The 4005-nt window shown below is 53.7% G+C and overlaps 2 protein-coding genes across 3 annotated transcripts in view; one reads left to right on the top strand and one right to left on the bottom strand.

Annotated features, from left to right (window-relative positions):
* The window catches only part of LOC138158300 (guanine nucleotide-binding protein G(I)/G(S)/G(O) subunit gamma-11-like), a 273389-nt gene that overhangs the window by 33741 nt on the left and 235643 nt on the right, over window positions 1-4005 (bottom strand). The window lies entirely within an intron of this gene.
* Window positions 151-4005, top strand: part of TFPI2 (tissue factor pathway inhibitor 2) — a 9261-nt gene continuing 5406 nt past the window's right edge. The window contains 5 exon segments of the mRNA XM_069084595.1: window positions 151-155; window positions 2192-2367; window positions 2705-2966; window positions 2968-3110; window positions 3698-3880. Of these exon segments, the coding sequence (XP_068940696.1) occupies window positions 151-155; window positions 2192-2367; window positions 2705-2966; window positions 2968-3110; window positions 3698-3880 (769 nt within the window).

The following is a 4005-nucleotide window of genomic DNA, read 5'->3' as shown; positions in this document are numbered from 1 at the left end:
ACTGCATAGGTTTGGGGACTTTTTCCAATGTATTGATCAGTCATGCTGATTTTTTTTCTTCCTCTTTAAAAAATACTATGTGATACATAGGAATATTGTAATATAGGATGGCTCTCTGAGAGTGGGAGGGTGGTGCTGGGCATAACTATGATGACGTAAGAAACAAAAACATCAATAAAAACTTATTTTTAAAAAGACCATTGGGTGACCTTGGGCAAGTCACTTAACCCCAATTGCCCTCACATACAAAAAAGCAACAAGAAAAAAAAAGAACAAGTCCCTTTGGGGCAGCTAGGTGTCGAAATGAATAGAGCACCAGCCCTGGAGTCAGGTGGACCTGAGTTCAAATCCGACCTCAGACACTTAACACAAAACTAGCCGTGTGACCTTGGGCAGGTCACTTAACCCCATTACTAAACAAAATGCCCAAAGACATAAAAAAAGGACCATTGGGTGTGAAACAGAACAAAAAAGGGACAGGGCTGCTGTTCACAATGAATGGGAAGATACTATCACAAATATGGATCTGCTGAATCTCAGTGCTGGAACGTGGTATAGAAGAAATTCAGGTATGTGTCAGCCAACTCTGAAGTTCTATGATTCTGCAAATCTATTTATAGTTTTAACTGCAGCCCTTCCAGCTTTGGAAGGGTAGAGGCCAAAGAGTAAGTCAGTAAGAGTGACCTTCATTCTTCAGTGTTCCCCTGACTCACCCAGGAAGTGCCATCTCATGAAGCCATGTTGGCACACAATTCCCAACTTAGTTAAATCCTCTTAATCTTCACTCAGCTTCTGGAAATATGATGGCTCAAGCAACTCTGATTTGCAAGGAGAAAGTTGTCTATTGGTTAGTCAGAACTGAGGAAGCAATCTTTTCCTTCTTCCAGGGGAATAACTGTCCCGCTTTGCAGACATCTTGCCATTGAGAGGAATGAAGGCCTTTGTGATTTACATTTGTGCTTATTGCCCCAAACTTCTCACTCAATCAGCTGTGTTCTTGTCTCATCTCCCCCCAACCCTTCCAGCCCATCCGAAGATGCTCAGTAGAGGGCCAAAGATATACCCATCTCCTCTTCCTAACCTCCTCCTGTGAGCTCAGTGTTATAGCAGATGATGGTTCCAACTAAGGCCAGCCATGATGGGCCTCAGGATGCTATAATGTGGCCATGTTTGAGGAGGAGATAGCTTGAGAGACAGTCTGAGGGTTGCTCCTGGGACCCCTTCCTAGTCCTTGTCTGGTGGTAGCAGTGGCTGTTTTCTCAAGATTGGTGACTGGTTGGATTACATGCAAGAAAGGAGAAGAAATGAGAATGAATGAGGAAGGACAAGACATGAGACCAAAGATGATGGGGACTAGTCATCATGACCATAATGTGCCACAAGGGTAAACAACAAGGGGAAGTATGTGGGGCTGATGACTGAGTGGAAGCCTAGCAGAGAGTCCTCAGGTACCAGGAGAACAGGCGGGAGGGGCCCTGAACTCCCTAAGCACCACAGCATTCACTCTGGTTTTTCCCCTGAGCTTTGGAGGGTCAATAAGGGCCTCAAGAAATCCATTTTTCTGATGGGTTCCTGGGGGCCAGTGGTAACTTAGGGTATAATATTTCACTCACATTTTCGGAAAGAGCTTTGAGAGGCACTGAATGTTGTCCCATCCCAGAGATACCAGGAACCACTTCAGGGGCAGCAGGGAATGAATGGGTCCTGGGGCAATGGAGCAGTGTTTAGGGAGAAGGGGGGCAGCTAATTAACATTGTCCATTCCTTAGACAGTCATACTGATAAATGCCATTTTAATAAAATTCAGGGAAATGAACAAGGTTATTTGAAACGCTGTGTGTAGGTTTTCCTGTCCTCAAAAGTCTTCTCCCCAACCTGTGTGGAACCAGAGCATCTTAAGAACTAGTGAGCCACTTAGTAGGGGCCCTAGAGTTCACCCCACAGTCCATTTTATGGAGGAGGACACTGAGGTCTAGAGAAAGAGATGGGTCTAACCCAAGGTCACTCGGACAGTTAGTGACCAGTCAGGTAGCCAGGCTTCTCTAGTCCAATTCACTAACCATTATACCACACAGCCCCCTTGTTTCCTATCGACGCAGGACTTCTCAAGCATGTGCTAACGGCCTAATCCGATTCCCAGAAGTAATTAGGGTTTCCAAAGGGGTAGGTCAGACTGAAGTCCTCCTCTGCAGTCAGTCCAAAGCCGGTGACAAGGAGGCTGCTGGGAAGAGAGTAGCAGTCACAGCCTCCACATTCCGGGGCATCGGGAAAGTGTTTCTGGCTCGCTTCGGGACTTCCCAGAAGTTTGGGAGTGAGCTGTCTGCGGAGTCCGGCTCTTCCTGGGGCAGCTGCCCTGCGTCGTGTGGAGGTACCAGAAACTGTCCGCCTACGCACCACTCAGTGTCGGGAACCGAGACTGACTGATGCGGAAGGTTTTAGGTGAGATCGTCCTGGAGAACAGGGACTGGCCTTTGCCTTTCTTTCTGCGTCCAGCACCTGGCACGGTAGTTGGCACATAGTAGGTGATTAATCAATGCGCGCTAACTGGCTGATCCCAGAAGTCCCCCGGGATGTGCTCCGATGTGTGTGGTGGGGGGCCTCCTCCACCCCCCCAACCCTCGCCGCCCCCCATATACACACCACTTCTCGGTTCCCTCCCCCTAGCCCAGTGGCCTAGCTCCCTCCTCCTCGCCTTGCTTGGAAAGCAGAGGACCCGCAGGATGCTGCTGGGACCAAGGCCAGCCCTTTCTTTCCTCCCCTCCTTCAGCCGGTTGTTGGCGCCAAGTTCAAGTTCTCTGAGACCCGCCCCCGCACACCCGCCCCACCCCGCCCCCTCTCCGCCCCGGGGCTGGACCCAGAGCAAGGGACGATCACTCCCCTAAATAAATCGGGAACCCCCTCCAGGCTCCGCCAGCACCCGCGGGTGGCCAGGCTAAGACCCAGGAGCTCCTGGCCAGTCGCAGTCCGCCAGTCCGTCCGCCGCCCAAACCTCATCCCCTAGTCTCGGACCGGGACCGGAACGCAGTCCCTTAACCATGCTCACGCTCCTGCTGCTGTGGTCCGCTCTGCTCGCGCGGCCCGCGCTGGGGGAGCCTCTGCCAGGGTCCAGAGGTAAGAACCAGAGGGCCATGGGAGAGGGAAGGGTCGTGGTCCAAGGTTCCTGCCCGTACAGCCTCAGGGTGGGGCTCCGCACTGAAACCTCAGGCCTCTCTCCCTCTTTTAACCTTCTTTTTCTCCTCAGCCCCTCCCCCACCCCAGCCTCGGAATCCTCCCTTCCTCTTCATACATCCTCCACCGCCCCCCACCGTCCTCCCTCCTCCACCTCTCTCACCCTTATCACCTCCCCCATTCCGAAGTCTCCCTCTCTCCCAACTCTTCTCGGTTCTCTTGGTCTCTCCATGCCCTCCCCCCGCCCCATTCTTTTCTCCCTCCACCTTCTCCTCCCCGCCCCCTTTCTCTCTCGGTCTCCCAGTCTTCGGGTCTCTTCCTCCCGGTTCCCTCACGCCAACTCCCCCCCCCCCCCCCCCCCCACTCTGCCCCTCTCCCTACTTTCCTCGTGTCCCCTTTCTTTCTCCTCCCCACCTGTCTGATTCTCCCTCCTCCTCGGCTTCTGCCTCCCCTCTGTGTCCTCTGGTCGCGAACTCTGGCCTCCTCTTCCCCTCAGTTCTCTCAGGCCTCTCTTTTTCCTCTGCCTTTAGACGTCCCCCCGGCGCGCTGCCTGCTGCCCCCAGACGATGGGCCCTGCCGAGCTCGCCTCCCCAGCTTCTATTATGACCGCCACCTGCAGAGCTGTCGCCCCTTCATCTTCGGGGGCTGCGAGGGCAACGACAACAACTTCGAGACGTCGGAGGACTGCGAGCAGGCGTGTGGGTGGATTCCGAGTAAGTGGGACCTCTCAGGGCGCCCGCTGCTTTACCCTTCCCTTCCTGGTGCTGCCTCTACCGGCCCGGCTCCCCGGCGTTAGCTCTGAGCCCCCACCAGCCGCCCCTGTCTAGCACTCCCCCTG

Source organism: Petaurus breviceps, unplaced genomic scaffold, assembly GCF_028583685.1.
Source record: "Petaurus breviceps papuanus isolate PSGF00001 unplaced genomic scaffold, PetGlider_PUasm1.0 174, whole genome shotgun sequence".
Classification (NCBI taxonomy): Eukaryota; Metazoa; Chordata; class Mammalia; order Diprotodontia; family Petauridae; genus Petaurus; species Petaurus breviceps.
Note: the sequence above shows the minus strand (reverse complement) of the source record. Positions and strands in the feature narration are given on the sequence as shown.